General features: G+C 39.5%; 1 protein-coding gene across 4 annotated transcripts in view; it reads left to right on the top strand.

Moving 5' to 3' along the window:
* LOC117828087 (tenascin-like) overlaps positions 1 to 17,857 on the top strand; it is a 114,572-nt gene that overhangs the window by 72,952 nt on the left and 23,763 nt on the right. For all 4 annotated transcript variants that reach the window (XM_034705075.1, XM_034705073.1, XM_034705074.1 and 1 more), the window contains one exon: positions 1,220 to 1,335. In XM_034705075.1, coding sequence (XP_034560966.1) covers positions 1,220 to 1,335 — 116 coding nt within the window. The remainder of the gene's footprint in view (positions 1 to 1,219; positions 1,336 to 17,857) is intronic.

Here is a 17,857-nt window from a genome sequence, read left to right as displayed (position 1 = left end):
AATGAGTTTAATGTTTGTGACCACGTGTGAGCAGGTTTGGTCGCCCGCCACACACCTCAGAGTCTCTCTCTCTCTCTCTCTCTCTCTCTCTCTCTCTCTCTCTCTCTCTCTCTCTCTGGTTCAGTTTGTTACGGAAAACTCTGCGTCAGATTCTCGGTGACCCACTGAGCAGTGAATTCTTCAGAACAGACTTTATGTGGAACTCGTGCACGAAAACCTTCTCCGTGTGACGCTGCACATCAGCTGTGTGCCTCTGCCAGGCGGAGGGCTCCGTGCTGGCAGCCTCGCTCAGCTCAGCTCGACACATGTTTCAGTTTGTGGTTTATTAGAGTGAATTATGTCCGATGTTGATGGAACATGGTGGAAAATCTGAATCTGAAGCTGCTGCTTTAGAAGAATGTTAAATGGATAAACACTTCATGTTACACCTTTCCAGTCATCTGACAACTCAGAGCGCTCTACATGTCAAACTCAACCTCACTCAGAGATGACAGACGCTGTGATGTACGGTGCCAACCTGGTGGATCTAATTTAATCTAATAGGTTGAGCCTCAGAGTCTCGCTTATTGACTCTACTGTATATAAAGATAAACCACATGTCTCCACCTCCTCCTGAAGCTTGAGCACTTGGCTAGAGTCTGCACATTAAGGAAGAGGACCAGAGCTCTACCAGGAGCTTTAAACCGGCGCTCTGTGTTTGATCTGAATTAAAGCTCCAGTAAGGAGTTTTAGAGGTTAAAACTCAGCCTCCTTTAAGACCTGAAACAAACAAACAAGACCACCAACAGGAAGAGGAAGAGGAAGATCTGGACTCTAACAGAGTGAATGAAAGAATCAGAGTTAGATAAAGAAGCTGTGTCATCACCTTGTCTTCCTCAGTCCATGTTGTCTAGCTCTGATTCTACATCACAGACATCTCCTTCCCTCCTTCCTCTTCCTTTAAAGGATCCTCCTCTTCCTTCTCCTCTTCCTCCTGCTTCTTCTGCTGGGCCTCTTCATCCCTCTTGGAGAGTTAATATCGCCCCATAACTTTATCCTTTAACCCTCCTGTTGTGTTCGTTTCTTAGGGACAGCAATAATGTTCCTGGGTCAACTTGACCCGGGGCATGTTTAATGATCCAAAAGTGTCAGAACCCAAAAGATCCCAACAAAAAGTGGATCTAAATCTGACGACCAACCCCAGCTTTAATGAATGTGAATCTGTCTTCTCTTCCTCCAGCCATGTCAGGTGTTTCTCAGCTGACCACTCGTGATGTGACAGAGACATCCGTCACTCTGCTCTGGACTCCGCCTCCCATCCAGTACATGACCTACTACATCACCTTCACCAGCCAGGTAGGAACATCTTCTACCTGTCATTTAGGACTCAGTCTGATCTCATCTTAATCCACCATGAGCAGAGCACTGTGCAGTATTTAGCAAGTTACAGTGGCAAGGACAAACTTCCTTTAACAGGCAGAAACCTCCAGCAGGACCAGACTCATGTTAGACACACATCTGCTGAGACCGTGTTGGAGAGAGGGATAGAGGGAGATGAAGAGAGAGAGAGAGATGATAGTGGGGAGACGGATAGTAGTAGTTGTAGCAGCTGGAGTCTGGACCACGTCCACAGCAGCAGAGATCCAGAGGAACCTACGAGACAAGGGAGCTCAGGGACTCCAGAAAGGACTAAGAAAAGAGAGAAGAGAGGGAGACCAGAAGAAAGAAAAAGAGGAGACGAAATGGTGAAGGAATGACAGAAGGAAAGGATGGGATAAGAAAAGGAGACAGAGAAAGAAAGAAAGAAAGAAAGAAAGAAAGAAAGAAAGAAAGAAAGAAAGAAAGAAAGAAAGAAAGAAAGAAAGAAAGAAAGAAAGAAAGAAAGGAAGGACGGAAAGAAGGAAGGAAAGGAAAAGTAGGAAAGAAAGAAAGAAAGAATGACAGAGGGAAAGGACGGGATAAGAAAAGGAGGCAAAGGATGAAGAAACATGGGAAAAAGAAAGAAAGAAAGAAAGAAAGAAAGATATAAGATATAAAGAAAGATGGAATGCTAGGGAAAAAGGAAAGAAAGAAAGAAAGAAGAATGGAATGAAAAGAAAAGGGAAATAATGTAAGAGAAAAAGAAAGAAAGAAAGAAAGAAAGAAAGAAAGAAAGAAAGGATGAATAACAGACCCCAAAAAAGGAATCTCCAGCAGAGATCCAGAGGAACCTACGAGACAAGGGAGCTCAGGGACTCCAGAAAGGTCTATGGTTAGTAACTTTAATGGGACAGGAAGAGTTAAAGTGAGAGACAGGCAGAGAGAGGAGAGAGAGGGAAAGACAGGATCCCAGTGTGTCAGTCTAAGCCTATAGCAGCAGAACTAAGTCCTGGTCCAAGCCTGATCCAGCTCTAACTATAAGCTTTATCAAAAAGGAAAGTTTGAAGCCTACTCTTAAAAGTAGAGAGGGTGTCTGCCTCCCGGACCCTGACTGGTAGATGATTCCAAAGGAGAGGGGCCTGATAACTGAAGGCTCTACCTCCCATACTACTTTTAGAGACTTCAGCAGGCCTGCATGTTGGGAGCGTAGTGTTCTAGAGGGGTAATATGGCACTATGAGCTCTTTAAGATACAAAGGGGTCTGATGTGATATAATATCAAACGAGGTCAAATAAGAGTTTAACAGGAGTCTTAATAATTCAGATTTATGCTCCTGTTCACGACCTCAGAGACAAAACACATCAACACATGCTTCTGTTATAATTCAGGCAGCAGATGTATCTGCTGACAGACGTGGCTCTGCGTCAAAATGACCTTTCCTTTTCCGTCCGACTGAGAGAGCCGCTCGATGGTCAAAATCCACATCCGCCAAATCATGTAGAGTCGACTCTGACAGTTGGACGGCGTGTCTGAAATCTGTCCCTTAAATTAACCGGAGCTCCACAGGGATCCTACCAAAATATGTGGATGAGATCTGCAGATTGTGCGTCACCTCAGACGACCTCTGCAGTCTGAAAAAAGGAAGAGGGAATGAAACTGTAGATCTTCTTCTAATGTGATTTCACATTTCAGCTGTCCAGGTTTAGATTGCATAAAAGAAGCAGTTTGAAAACAGATTCATTCAAACCAAGTGTGAAATCAAATCAACCTTTTCATGTCACGTAATGGTTTTGTCTGCAGATCTGGTTTCTCCCCTGATGACAACCAACAATTTTCCACAAATTTTCCACGAAAATATTAAACACAACATCAACTTTGATACAAGTTCAGACATCACAGCAGCTCCATGGAGGTGCCCATTCGGTCTTGGGGGGACATCAGGGGCCGTCTGGTGGGCCTAAACGTCGAGGTGAGGGCGTATGGGACGAGTTCCCTCACTGAGCGCTTCATTAGAGAGCGAGCACCTGGTGTTTATGTGAAAGGAGTTGTTGTGGTTGAACTGAAACAGGCATTTAAAAGATGAATGATCTTAATGGGATGTATTTAAAGTTAAACAACTCATAAAGCTTTAATTAATATGGAAATATGGTCGTTACTAAAGCTTGTGTAATTGACGACACATTTATGAGTCATGGGGAGGCTTGATGTTTTGGTTTGCTGATAGTTACCTCCTCAATAACAGATCCCAGACTGAGCTTGTCTCCTCGAGTTTTTAAAGAGACTTGAGTCTGAGTGGAGCTCTTTACTTGTTAACTTTGCACCTTGGTAGGCCGGCTGAAAATTAAAGAACACCATCGTCACATTTTACAGTTTTTAGGTGTGTGTTTTTGATAATTTTGTCAGGCTAATTTTTCCTCGTTAATTCAATCTCATCTTATCTTATCTGAAAGTATCTAATCTCATCGTATCTTATCTAATCATATCGCAACTTATCTCATAGTATCGTAACTTATCTCATCGTATCGTAACTTATCTCATCGTATCGTAACTTATCTCATAGCATCATAACTTATCTCATAGTATCGTAACTTATCTCATCGTATCGTAACTTATCTCATTATATCGTAACTTATTGTATCGTAACTTATCTCATCATATCGTAACTTATCTCATTGTATCGGAACTTATCTCATCGTATCGGAACTTATCTCATCATATTGTAACTTATTGTATCGTAACTTATCTCATCGTATCCTAACTTATGTCATCGTATCGGAACTTATCTCATCGTATCTGAACTTATCTCATTATATCCTAACTTATTGTATCGTAACTTATCTCATCGAATCCTAACTTATGTCATCGTATCGGAACTTATCTCATCGTATCTAAACTTATCTCATCATATTGTAACTTATCTCATCATATCGGAACTTATCACATTGTATCGGAACTTATCTCATTATATCCTAACTTATTGTATCGTAACTTATCTCATCATATCGTAACTTATCTCATTATATCGTAACTTATCTCATCATATCGTAACTTATCTCATTATATCGTAACTTATCTCATCGTATCAGAACTTATCTCATCGTATCCTAACTTATCGTATCCTATCTTATCTTATCATATCGTAACTTATCTCATCTTATCACATCATATTGTAACTTATATCATCATATCCTAACTTATCTCATCGTATCAGAACTTATCTCATCGTATCCTATCTTATCTTATCATATCGTAACTTATCTCATCGTATCCTAGCTTATCTCATTATATCCTAGCTTATCTCATTATATCCTAGCTTATCTCATTATATCCTAGCTTATCTCATTGTATCGTAACTTATCTCATCGTATCGTAACTTATCTCATTATATCGTAACTTATCTCATTATATCGTAACTTATCTCATTATATCCTAGCTTATCTCATCGTATCGTAACTTATCTCATTGTATCGTAACTTATCTCATCGTATCGTAACTTATCTCATTGTATCGTAACTTATCTCATTGTATCGTAACTTATCTCATCATATCCTAACTTATCTCATTGTATCGTAACTTATCTCATTGTATCGTAACTTATCTCATTGTATCGTAACTTATCTCATCGTATCCTAACTTATCTCATTGTATCGTAACTTATGGCCTTCGTGGTCTTTAGTTGTTATTTTGCACCTTGGTAACCCGGGTGAAATTAAAGAACACCGTCGTCACATTTTACAGTTTTTGTTGTTTGTGTTTTTGATATTTTAATCTCTGGTTTTCATCTCCTGTCGGTGTGTTACCACCTCATGTTACCACCTCATGTTACCACCTCATGTTACCACCTCTTGTTACCACCTCATGTTACCACCTCTTGTTACCACCTCATGTTACCACCTCATGTTACCACCTCATGTTACCACCTCATGTTACCACCTCATGTTACCACCTCATGTTACCACCTCATGTTACCACCTCATGTTACCACCTCATGATACCACCTCATGTTACCACCTCATGTTACCACCTCTTGTTACCACCTCATGTTACCACCTCATGTTACCACCTCATGTTACCACCTCATGTTACCACCTCATTCAGAGCGTCTCCTGTAAGACGAGCTTGTGAAGTGTTTCTCGTCTCTTAAAGTGATCCATGATTTCATTTTGGCGTCCTGCTCTGGAGGCAGAGGTCGTGTGTTGCCCGTGTTCTCCTCTCAGCTGGATGAACTCCTGAGTGTAAACCTACCAGGAGGACAGTAACACTTCATCTCCTCTTTTTGAAGATGTGTTGCATTTCCGAGATCTGCTTCTCACACTCGTTTTAATCCCTCGCAGGAACCGCTGGGTGTGTCGCTGGAGACAGAGTTAGCAACACAAACAGCTCAAACCCATGACTCACAAACACGAACCCAACATAGCAACAGAGAGGGATTAGCAGCTCCCCGTTACTGACTAACAAGGCTAACCCTGCTTCTAATGTTTACTTCTGTTTGGTGTTAGGAAGGAAATATTATAGCCTTGAGGTTTCACTAACAATCTCTTTCATTATTATAAGAGTCAGTTCAGCTGTGATCTGTGTGTTTCTGTTTATCAAAACACACACACACACACACACATGCAACCCCACCTTCTAGAGTTCATTATATTTTATTATTTAGTTCTTATTATTTATTACTTTAAAGTAAAGTTCATCTTGATTTGAATTCCTTAGTTTTGGTTTTTTCTGCCTTCAAAGTAGGAAACAGAGGAGAGAGAGAGAGAGCAGGAAACAACATGTAACACAGGGCCAAAGGTGGGAGTCACATCCGGAGATGCTGCTCTGAGGATTCTTCATTCTGCAGACAAAGAAGAGTGATGTCATGATGCTGAATCAGAACCTCAGTAACTTCAACTTATCTACAGGCTCTGAGTTTGGAATCAAATCTCTTAGTTTCGCTTTGCATCAAATCTTAAAGTATTGTATCCAATCTCATATTATTACATCGTATCGTGTCGTAATGTATCTCATCGTAGCATATCAGATCGCATCGTATGGAATTATTTTGTATCATATCGTCTCCAATGTAATCCTACAGTATGGCAATGTAATGTATCGAAACTTATCTCATCTCAGTATATCAAATCTAACCTCATCGCATCTAATCTCATCGTAGCAATCTCATCATATCGTAACTTATCTCATCATATCGTAACTTATCTCATCTTATCGTAACTTATCTCACCATATCGTAACTTATCTCATCATATCGTAACTTATCTCACCATATCGTAACTTATCTCACCATATCGTAACTTATCTCATCATATCGTAACTTATCTCATCGTATCGTAACTTATCTCATCGTATCGTAACTTATCTCATCATATCGTAACTTATCTCATCTCAGTATATCATATCTAATCTCATCGCATCTAACCTCATCGTAGCAATCTCATCATATCGTAACTTATCTCATCGTAGCAATCTCATCATATCGTAACTTTATCTCATCGTATCGTAACTAATCTTAGCGTGCCGTAATCGTATCGTAAATTATCTCAACGTATCATATCTGATCTCTTTGTATCGTAACTTATCTCACCATATCGTAACTTATTTCATCATATCGTAACCTATTTTATCGTATCGTAACTTATCTCATCATATCTTAATTTATCTCATCGTATCGTAACTTATCTCATTGTATTGTAATCATATTGTAACTTATCTCATCGTATCATAATCGTATCGTTACTTATTTCATCTTATTATAACATATCATCGTATTGTAACTTATCTCATCGTATCTTAATCGTATCGTAACTTATCTCATCGTATTGTAATCGTATCGTTACTTATTTCATCTTATCGTAACTTATCTCATCGTATCTTAATCGTATCGTAACTTATCTCATCGTATCATAATCGTATCGTTACTTATTTCATCTTATTATAACATATCATCGTATTGTAACTTATGTGATGGTATCGTTATCCTATCGTATCTTTTTTCATCGTATTGTAACTTATCTCATCGTATCTTAATCGTATCGTTACTTATTTCATTGTATCGTAACTTATCTCATCGTATTGTTACTTATTTTATCGCATCATAACTTATCTCTTTGTATTATCGTAATTTATTGAATCTCATTATCTTGTATAATATCAAATTGAACTCGTAGCCCACACTGGCTCTAGAAGGTCTTTTGAGTTCTGTGTTCTCCTCAGGTCAGGTCACACGGGGGGAGTAAAAGTCATCCAGTCATATTTATTTATTCTTTCTGTTTGTAAATCATAATCTGAAGCTTCACAGGACGTCTTGGCAGCTGAAGATTCTCTGCTGTCTGATCGATCAATATGGAGCAGAGAGGTTAACGGTGCAGCTGGGTGCAGGAACACTTTGAAGTGTTTGCACCTGTTACTAATGGGTGTGGTTAAAACTGCAGAAAGGATGAAACAGGGGTGATGATTATTGTGTAATATGATATGACCGTCGTTCCTCCTGTGGCTCCGTACATCACTAACCTCTGCTTCACTTATCCATCACGACGACCCGCTCACAAACATGTGCGATCAATCTGCAGCGGGACGCGTTTAAAACCTGGAAAATGACTAATTGCGTTGGTATTTATGAGAGTCGTTCTAAAGAAAGAGGGAGTGGGAAGCCGAACAAAGGAAACACTCTGAGCCGCACTTTCTAAATCCGTCACAATCGACTCCGCACCGTCACCGAGATGAAAAGAGAAAGCTGCTCTCTCTCAGGCTGGACGCTTCAGCACAGAGGGATCACCTCACCGCACATGTCCTGGCTTCCTCTCAGACGTGTTTTCCCACACACCCACATGGTTACGGCGATCATCTTGAACTGTGGACAAAAACAGAACAGAATATCTTCCTGCGGTGACATCACCCAGGGATTAAGCCTCTGTAATGACCCTTAATGTTTGGACCATGGTTACACCAGGAAGTGTCCACAACCGCCAACAACTACAGAGAGGATGCACGGAGATAAAGAAGACATGGAGGGACTGTAAAATGTCCTGCAGAGGGAATAAGACTGAGAGATGAGAGGATGTCATAAAAACAACAACATGACTTATGATTTTTACTTTATGGATCCATAGAGAGGAGGAGGATATATCCTGAACGCTGCCATTTGAGACGCAGAGAAGAAAGAGGGAAAGAAAATGAGATTTGCAGAAATTACGTAACTAATTCTGATAAAAACAAAAGTGCAGATTCAAAGTAAAGGACTTCAAAGAAACCAGAAACTTTTACGAAGCAGACAGATCATTTGATTTGGCACATCTGTCCTCAAGGACCATGATGCAGCCACAGCAACCAATTAGATCCCCTTCAAGTTAGGAGACACTGAAAGGCTGAACTGAAACTTTAGTTCAGGGGTAGATAATCTCCCCCCTGAAAAGCCCCTGCTAGGGGGGTAGTTCTTTTCAAAGGTCCCTGGCCTGCAATGCTGAACGTGTCTGATTGGTAGATTAACCTCAGTGTTTTTATTCCTCCCTCCGCCCACAATAACATCACACACATCTGTGATTCTCTTGATTTCTCTTTCTTTCATTAGTTTTTATTTGTTCTATCTTTTTTGTATGTGTGTGTACTTTTCAAAAGAAGAAGCTGTGATTCTCTTGATTTAGCAGCTTGTAACAGTAGTCTTCTCTCAGCCCACCGTGAATGCGTCTCTCCTCCCGGTGTTCCGCTTTTAAAAGTGACCCTGTAAACTGGAGACCTTCAGCTGAAAGTGTCAGTGTTTGTGTTGATTCATTCATTGCTTTTTCCATGTTTCTAACCGCAGGCACAACATTTTCACTTTTTTTCATATTTTTCTGCTTTTGGAGCACAATTTCAAGTTTGAGGAAAAAAAAAAATTTCGACAGGGTCAACTTTTTTGTCAATTTTTTTTTTGTCAAATTTATTTTTTTTCAAAAAAAAAATTGTCAACAAGAAACTTTTATCAAAAACAAATGTAAAAAAAAAAAATTGTCAAATTTTTTTTTTGTCAAAACATTTTTTGTCAAAAAAAATTTGTCCAAAAAAATTCGTCAAAAAAAAATTGTCAAAAAAAAATTGTTTTGTCAAATTTTTTTGTCAATTTTTTTTTTTTTTTTTTTTCAATTTTCCAAAAATCATTCACAGTCATTGTTTTTTTCATCTGTGATTCTCTTGATTTCTCTTTCTTTCATTAGTTTTTATTTGTTCTATCTTTTTTGTATGTGTGTGTACTTTTCAAAAGAAGAAGCTGTGATTCTCTTGATTTAGCAGCTTGTAACAGTAGTCTTCTCTCAGCCCACCGTGAATGCGTCTCTCCTCCCGGTGTTCCGCTTTTAAAAGTGACCCTGTAAACTGGAGCCCTTCAGCTGAACGTGTCAGTGTTTGTGGAGTTTACACAGCTGTTGAAACACAGAGGGAGTTCCTGGGAATGCAAACTACTTTAGTTTTTATTAAGACTTCAAAATATCCTCATCAGATATTTAATGATGGTCTAAAGACGTTTATGAGGGATGCATCCGGCTGAGAGTCTCCAGTTAAAAGGGTCGCCGTTTAAACCAAAACACCGGCCGATCTCTGCGATCACGGCTTTTTGAGTTCAAAAGGATTTAAAGCCGTGTTGAAACGTCTTTGCTACTCGCGCTTATCTCCTCTCACGTGTTGATTCAGTGAATCCATCTGTGATGAAATATAGCACCATCTAAAACAGACCAGCTGAGTCTCTTCATGCTAACAGGCTAACTGTTGTGTTGCTCAGAATGATACCTGCCTGTCCGTCTGCTTCTATGGTGTCATCTGTGATGAATGGCATTCCTCTTTGTGTTTCTACCCTCTACTGCCGTTGATTCATTCATTGCTTTTTCCATGCTTTCAACCGCGGGCACAAAATTTTCACTTTTTTTCAGTTTTTTTCTGCTTTTGCAGCACAATTTCAAATTTGAGGAAAATTAATTTTTTCAACAGGCTCCGGGTCAACTTTTTTATCAATTTTTTTCTGTTTAAGTTTTTCTGTCAAAACTTTTTCTGTCAAATTTTTCTGTCAAAATTTTTTTCAAATCTTTTTTTTTCAAAATCTTTTTTTTTTTCAAAAATTTTTTTCCCATTTTTTTTTTTTGTCAATTTTTTTTTTGGTCAAATTTTTTTTTGTCAGAATCTTTTTTAATTTTTTTTTGTCAAATTTTTTTTTTAATTTTTTTTTGTCACATTTTTTCAAAAACCATTCACAGTCCTTGTTTTTTTCATCTGTGATGAAATATAGCACCATCTAAAACAGCGCCAGCTGAGTCTCTTCATGCTAACAGGCTAACTGTTGTGTTGCTCATAATGATACCTGCCTGTCCGTCTGCTTCTATGGTGTCATCTGTGATGAATGGGATTCCTCTTTGTGTTACTGCCCTCTACTGGTCTGGTGGTGTAGTGCATTTACTTTTTTTCCTCTATACATCACTGGCCTGATTTACACAATCTACCCGGGACTTCAGCCCGCGGTCGAAACATAGACAACAATGGGGGACCAGGAACATTTTAGTTCAGGGGGAAGTAGTTCTGGGGGCTAAAAGACCCCGGGACTCTTGGTTGAAATACACCTCCATCCATAGATGGCACTTTATCCAGTTACCGTTCTTAAATGGGAGACACCGTGAGGAAAGATGGAGATTTGGTACATCTGTCTCTCTGGATCTTTGTGGCGTCTGCATGTTTTTTGCAGCTTGTTGTCTCCAGGAATCCTTTGGATCCAGCTGAGGCAAAGGCTGACTGCTAATCATCATTCAGACCATGAAAATGTTAAATAGGGATTGTGTTTGAAAGCACCAAAGATGATCCACCACTCCCCCAGTAAGCCTTCAGCCTTTTCAATATCTCTCTGTTTCTTCTTCTTCTTTCTCTCCTAAAACTTTGGATTAAAGCGATATCATCTCCCCCCGCACGAAGAAACCTTGAACTGGTCAGTTTAGAAAACATGTTTGAAAGCAACGCCTCTCTTTGTACCGTTCTGTTTAGTTTGTTTAACTCGCTGCAGCAGGCGAATTGTGAAATTTTGGTCCCAAATTTCAGACTCTGGCTCGTCTTTGGTCTCCAGAGCTTCAAACCAGCCGCAGGTGGACGTGTCTCACAGTGTGGTCCAACCGTCTTTCAGCTGATCGCTTCCTCATGTCTCCCTCGCAAACGTCAGACATTCTTTTGGACCGCTTAAAACTCTCACATCGTCAAAGTTAGAGGACGAGAAAGACGACAAAGGACGCTCTGAGCAGAGAACACAGTCAGAAGGAGCAGTGAATGAACAGAGAGCTCGGAGCTGGAGAGGAAAAGATGCAGATGTGGGATGCTTGTTGCTACAGCAACATGTAAACACTGTCAAAAACATGGCGGCTGCCAGATGGATGACATCAGCGCCGGTCCACAGCTGTGACACAGAAAGAGAGAGACAGAGGGAGACATAGAAAGAGATGTTTGCTAGACAGACAAACAACAAGACAGTGTCACAACAACCAGCTGAAGTGAGAACAGACTGTCACGAGGGACAGAGGAAGACGTCTGAGAGGGACCAGAGAACATCTGGATCCAAGAAATGATGCTCAAGTAGTTTAATGAGGCGCGTTTACATCCGGCTGATATTTATTGTTTCCACGTTACGTCATTAATCTTCCCTCCAAGAATAGATTTTTACATTTCCCTTTTAACACCACGCCGCAGGAAGGTTACAACATCAGTTCAGTACTCCTGGGCTGCAAGTAATTATCATTTCATTGCCCATTATGTGAGGAATCAATAAACATTTCCTTTAAATGGTCAGAAAAGTTTCCCTCACAGATGCTTAAATTACCTGTTTGTTGAAATAACAGCCTTAGAGCTCCAAAAAGTTCAGTTTACAATCATATAAACAGGAAGAAACATCAAGTCTGGCTGTTCTCACTTCTACACTGAGACTAGTAAGACTGCAAGTTCCCATGAAGCATCATATCTTCATTACCAACGAGCTGTGTGTGAATATAAGAGGTTAAAATGCATGCACCTCTCCAACAGCAAAGGAATAAGGTGAATTTCAACCAAGAGTCCCGGGGTCTTTTAGCCCCAAGAACTACTTTCCCCTGAACTAAAAGGTTCCTGGTCCCCCATTGTTGTCTGTGTTTCAAACGCGGGCTGAAGTCCCGGGTAGATTGTGTAAATCAGGCCAGTGATGTATGGAGGAAAAACAAGTATATGCACTACACCACCAGACCAGTAGAGGGCAGTAACACAAAGAGGAATGCCATTCATCACAGATGACACCATAGAAGCAGACGGACAGGCAGGTATCATTATGAGCAACACAACAGTTAGCCTGTTAGCATGAAGAGACTCAGCTGGTCTGTTTTAGATGGTGCTATATTTCATCACAGATGGATTCACTGAATCAACACGTGAGAGGAGATAAGCGCGAGTAGCAAAGACGTTTCAACACGGCTTTAAAATCCTTTTGAACTCAAAAAGCCGTGATCGCAGAGATCGGCCGGTGTTTTGGTTTGAACAGCGACCCTGTTAACTGGAGACTCTCAGCCGGATGCATCCCTCATAAACGTCTTTAGACCATCATTAAATATCTGATGAGGATATTTTGAAATCTTAATAAAAACTAAACTAGTTTGCATTCCCAGGAACTCCCTCTGTGTTTCAACAGCTGTGTAAACTCCACAAACACTGACACTTTCAGCTGAAGGTCTCCAGTTTACAGGGTCACTTTTAAAACCGGAACACCGGGAGGAGAGACCCATTCACGGTGGGCTGAGAGAAGACTACTGTTACAAGCTGCTAAATCAAGAGAATCACAGCTTCTTCTTTTGAAAAGTACACACACATACAAAAAAGATAGAACAAATACAAACTAATGAAAGAAAGAGAAATCAAGAGAATCACAGATGAAAAAAACAATGACTGTGAATGGTTTTGGGAAAATTGAAAAAAAAAAATTGAATTTTTTGTCAAAAAAAAAATTTGAACAAAAAAATGTTAAGAAAAATGACACATTTTTTTGGACACTTTTTTTTTTGACACATTTTTTTGGACAATTTTTTTTTTTGACAAAAAAATTTTTTTTTTTTGACACATTTTTTTGGACAATTTTTTTTTTTTGACAAAAAAATTTTTTGACAATTTTTTTTTTGACAAAAAAATTTTTGACAATTTTTTTTTTTTGAAAAAGATAAAATTTGACAAAAAAAATTGTCAAAAAAGTTGACCCTGTCGGAAAAAAAATCCTCAAACTTGAAATTGTGCTCCAAAAGCAGAAAAACATGAAAAAAAGTGAAAATGTTGTGCCTGCGGTTAAAAACATGGAAAAAGCAATGAATGAATCAACACAAACACTGACACGTTCAGCTGAAGGTCTCCAGTTTACAGGGTCACTTTTGAAACCGGAACACCGGGAGAAGAGACGCATTCACGGTGGGCTGAGAGAAGACTACTGTTACAAGCTGCTAAATCAAGAGAATCACAGCTTCTTCTTTTGAAAAGTACACACACATACAAAAAAGATAGAACAAATAAAAACTAATGAAAGAAAGAGAAATCAAGAGAATCACAGATGTGTGTGATGTTATTGTGGACGGAGGGCGGAATAAAAACACTGAGGTTAATCTACCAATCAGGCACGTTCAGCATTGCAGGCCCCGCCCCCTGAAACTCCTGGGACCTTTGAGAAGTACTACCCCTCTAGCAGGGGCTTTTTAGGGGGGAGATTATCTACCCCTGAACTAAACTAGACCCTGGGACCACCGGTCCAAACGCACGTAGTTCAGGGGTAAAGTTCCTCTAATGGTCAATAGACCTTTAAACTGAGCTGTAGTGAACACTTTGATGCTTCTTAGTATTGGATTCCTTTATTCTGAAGTAGTTGTCACTGGTACTTTTCCTTCACCACCGACCTGAGTTCTTCCAGTCCTGGGCTCTGGCAGACACCCTGTGCTGGTACTTCAGTCTCAATCTGGCGATCCTTCTTCCCCACATGTGATGACACTTTGGCATAAATGAAACCAAACACAGAAAATGACGCTGATGAAAACCCTCTTCATTTATTTTCCGTCGTAAACACTCGAGTCACTCAAGACCTCCTTGCGTGCTGAAAGGATCAAAACCCCACGGTCCCTGAACGCCTCACAGGCATGCTGCACAGCCTCGACTCGTTTCAAAGCGTATCGTGAATTTATTAGAGCCTCGGTTTTTAACGACGTCACCCTCGTTCGTATGGAGACGGATGAAAGCCTGGTGACACGAGGACACTAATCCAGGACGACCTCTGGAACAGCCAACATGGCAGCCAGCTGGGGTGCATTTGCTTTACAACACGGTACCCATTCAGTTGAGTAATGCTGAGTAATGCTCAGATTTGAATGCATGAGAACTTTCAGGCCTTCCAGCAGATAATCTGAATAATGGGAACTTTGTGTTTTATTTAAATGACGCTGACTGAAGTACAGAAATGACAGAACAAAGGAGAAACACTGAACACAACAGAGTGTTTATCATTAGAGCTGAGGCTGAACGCAGCACTGATCAAGACCAGACACCTCAGCTATCATGGAGAGTACAAACTATAAGGGGAATTCCAATATCACACACACACACACACACACTTTTTTGTTGTTATTTGGGGACTGATTTCTGCAGTCCGATTTGACCAATCACGTGTCAGCAGGTTTTGGTGTATGCAGTCTGTATGGAGAGCAAAAGCAGGAGGAATGCAGTTGTTGTCACGACAGTCCCTGAACCTGATGACAATGTATCCGTCTCTATAAACAGATATCTGCATGCAAGTTCAGCTAGTTCAGCTAACAGTCTGTTCTACATCAAACATTTACACTGACACACGGAACTGCTTGATGCTATGTTGTGGGTTGAGACTTCCTGGAATGCGTCCGATATCATCAATCAGACGTTCGTTTGACAAACATTTGAAAAGCTGTTTTCATCTTCTCGTGAGGACAGACCCGACAAAGCTTGACCTTTGACTTATCTGTATTGGGGCATTATTTCAGCAAACAAAGACCAGTTAATAAAAAATAAATCAAAAGAGAATCAGCTCCTTTTTCAGGTTCATACCGCTAAGTCTGACCTTTTTATAACTAACAATTTACAGCGAAACTGAGACTTGTACATTTACAGGGCTCTTTTTGGGAAGATGTGAGGCCTGTTAAATGAAGGTAAATAACAAAATAATTAGTTAGTAATAAGTTTTCTTTCAAGTTCCTACCAATGAAGTAAACCAGGGTGAAGCCTATGAATAACGTACTATTTACAGTGAAACTGAGACCCACCAGAAACAAATTAATGGTTGCTCCCTTGAGGAATATATAAGGCCTGTTAAATGCAAGTAAATCACACACAAAAAAAAATTTGTTTCAAGTTCCTAATGGTGAAGTAACCAGATTAAGCCTATGAGTAACTTATTTTTGACAGTAAAACTGAGACTTATCAGAAACAAATTTACAGGTGCACCTTATGGGAATAAAAGGCTGGTGAAGAGCAAGTAAATCAAAAAAATATGTATACTTTTTTTCAAGTTCCTACTGATGAAGTAAGCCAGAGTGTGACCATTTTATAACTAAAAATTTACAGTGAAACTGAGACTCAACAGAATCAAATTTAGAGGTGATCTTTCTGGGAACTTAAAAGGCCGGTGAAGAGCAAGTAAACAACGAGAACAATTTTCGTTTTTTTCGAGTTCTTGCAGATGAAGTAAACCAGATTGAAACCTTTGAATAACTGAATGTTTACAGTGAAACTGAGACCCATCAGAAACAAATTAAAAGCCCCCCTTTTGGGAACATATAAGGCCTGTTAAATGAGTGTTGTTCTTTCAAGTATTTACTGATGAAGTAAACCAGAGTGAAGCCTGTGAGAGTAACTTCCTATTTACAGTGAAACTGAGACTCATCAGAAACAAATTAATGGTTGCTCCCTTGAGGAATATATAAGGCCTATTAAATGCAAGTAAATCACAAAAAAAAAATGTTTTCTTTCAAGTTCCTAATGGTGAAGTAATCAGATTAAAGCCTATGAGTAACTTATTTTTGACAGTAAAACTGAGACTTATCAGAAACAAATTTACAGGTGCACCTTATGGGAATAAAAGGCTGGTGAAGAGCAAGTAAATCAAAAAAATATGTATACTTTTTTTCAAGTTCCTACTGATGAAGTAAGCCAGAGTGTGACCATTTTATAGCTAAAAATTTACAGTGAAACTGAGACTCAACAGAATCAAATTTAGAGCTGATCTTTCTGGGAACTTAAAAGGCCGGTGAAGAGCAAGTAAATAATGAGAACTATTTTTGTTTTTTGAAGTTCTTACTGATGAAGTAAACCAGATTGAAGTTGAATTTACTATGAAACTGAGACTCACCAGAAACAAATTAACAAGGCTTTATTTGGGAAGATATAAGGCCTGTTAAATGCAAGTAAATCACAAAAAAATTGGTTTATATTTTGTGGTTCATACTGATGAAGTAAGCCAGAGTGAAGCCTCTGAGTAACTTCCCTATTTACAGTGAAACTGTGACTCACCATAAAACATATTAACAGGTGCTCTTTTGGGGAACATATAAGGCCGGTGAAGAGCAAATAAATTGCAACATATATATATATATATATATTTTCCGAGTTCTTACTGATGAAGTAATCCTGAGTGAAGCCTTTGAGTAACTTACAATTTACAGTGAAACTGAGACTCACCAGAACAGATGAGCAGAAGTTTGTATAGGTGTTGTAATGACCTGAGGAAGTACTGTACTTTAATTAAAAAGGTTGGGTCTTGATTGAAGTTGTTTGTAGTTAATTGCTGGCTACACTTGAACTACTGTCCTTATTATAAGTTGATGATATCAGACACTAAGAATAACAGTCTGAGCCTGTCGGTGACAAAACAAGAACTGTAATTGGATGTTCTTGAATCTTCTTTGATCAGGAAACTTGTACCCATTAAATCCTGACTCACTTCTGCAACGTGAAGGAGTCGAGTTGAGATCCAAATCTGTCTGTACCCACTTGTCCTTTAGATCCCAAAATATGCCCGTGTTTAAAAACAAGATTCCTCCTTTAAAGCTGCTCAAACCCGACAGTGATCCATGAATCACCTTTTAATAAAAACTGTATTTCACATGTTTGATTGAGAACATTTCCCATCAGTGCATCAGAGACTTTTAAAAACACAGACTGAGACCGAGCATCTGTTTTTGCCCACACACACGTTGATGCCCTGCAGACAGCTTAATGTTTCCACTGCTCCTCTTCACGATGACTGCATTGTGATTTTATTATTATTGTTATTATGACTGAGAGCGTCTTTGTTCAGTCAGCTGGCTGAACTTTCAGCCGGCGTGCGGATCAGTTCAACAAACAGTTTGGAGGAGAGTTAATGGAGGCAATCACGATGCATCGGGAGCAATTCTCCCTGCTCGTCATCGTGAGGGATTGTAGTATCGCAATTTCACGATTAGAGCTGGAACCTTTTCAGCAGCTGATGGATCAGATGAGTCAGTGGATAAACCTCAGAGGGGAT

This window comes from Notolabrus celidotus, chromosome 16 (genome assembly GCF_009762535.1).
Source record: "Notolabrus celidotus isolate fNotCel1 chromosome 16, fNotCel1.pri, whole genome shotgun sequence".
In the NCBI taxonomy this organism is placed as follows: Eukaryota; Metazoa; Chordata; class Actinopteri; order Labriformes; family Labridae; genus Notolabrus; species Notolabrus celidotus.
This window is presented reverse-complemented; position numbering and strand designations above follow the sequence as displayed.